Genomic DNA, 1,074 nt, shown 5'->3' with positions numbered 1-1,074 from the left:
CTGCTGCTGCTGCTGCTGCTGCTGACCTGGTTGGTATTTGTAGTCAGCAGCAAGGGGGTGGCCGAGAGCAGCAAGATGAACGCGTATCTGATGAGTGCGCCCCGTCAGCAGTTTCACTAAAAGGAGACTATACACTCGACCTGCGGAGACACCCCACACACACACCCCTGCTGCTGCTGCTGCTGCTGCTGTTGCTGCTGCTGCTGCTGCTGTTACTGCTCCTGCTGGTACACTAGCAATGCAGAGCTGCAGATACACCAGAAACTTCCTGTATTCTAATAGACCCCAGCAGGGGCCCCGCAGCAGGGGCCCCTAGAGGGGCCCCCTTGGGGGGGCCCCTGTCGGGGGCCCCTGCTGGGGGGCCCCTGTCGGGGGCCCCTGCTGGGGGGCCCCTGCTGGGGGGCCCCTGTTGTTTACCTTGTTTATTGAAGTGGAGAAGGGGCCTGAAGAAAGTTGTTGATGGCTGCAGCAGCAGAACGCACAGAGAGAACATACTGCAGCAGCAGCAGCAGCAGCAGCAGCAGCAGCAGCAGCAGCCCAAGGAACAGCAGCAGCAGCAGCAGTAGGAGTAGGGGTAGCAGCAGCAGTAGCAGCACCAACACCTGCAGTACCAGCGCCAGCAGCAGCAAAAGTAGCAGCAGAGGCAGTTGCGGCAGCAGCAGCAGAAGCGGCAGCAGCAACACAAAAAGCAGCAGCACCAAGAGCAGCAGCAGCAGCAGCAGCAGCAGCAGCAGCAGCAAGGTTTAATATATTATACCTTGCCGTTGTTGCTGCATGTGCTGAATATAAGATTATGTGGGGGGCCCCCCTTTAGGGTTTCTATGGGTCCACTGATACCGATGAAGCCCTGGGGGCCCCGCAGCAGCCTGAGGCCCCCCCAAGGTCTTTTCTGCTGCTGCTGCTGCTGCTCCTCCTCCTCCTCCCGCTGCTGCTCCTGCTGCTGCTGCTCCTGCTTCTGCTCCTGCTGCTGCCGCTGCTCCTCCTCCTCCGGCTGCTGCTGCTCCTGCTCCTGCTGCTGCCCCTGCTGCTGCTGCGCCTGCTGCTGCTGCTGCGCCTGCTGCTGCTGCTGCTGCT

The 1,074-nt window shown here is 61.1% G+C and overlaps 1 protein-coding gene across 1 annotated transcript in view; it reads right to left on the bottom strand.

Annotated features, from left to right (window-relative positions):
- EMH_0039080 (uncharacterized protein) overlaps positions 1-1,074 on the bottom strand; it is a gene marked incomplete at both ends in the record, with an annotated part of 5,402 nt that overhangs the window by 505 nt on the left and 3,823 nt on the right. The window contains 2 exons of the mRNA XM_013495357.1: positions 27-140; positions 838-1,074. Of these exons, the coding sequence (XP_013350811.1) occupies positions 27-140; positions 838-1,074 (351 nt within the window). The remainder of the gene's footprint in view (positions 1-26; positions 141-837) is intronic.

Source organism: Eimeria mitis, genomic scaffold (genome assembly GCF_000499745.2).
Source record: "Eimeria mitis Houghton genomic scaffold, Emh_scaff1537, whole genome shotgun sequence".
NCBI classification, from domain to species: Eukaryota; Apicomplexa; class Conoidasida; order Eucoccidiorida; family Eimeriidae; genus Eimeria; species Eimeria mitis.
This window is presented reverse-complemented; position numbering and strand designations above follow the sequence as displayed.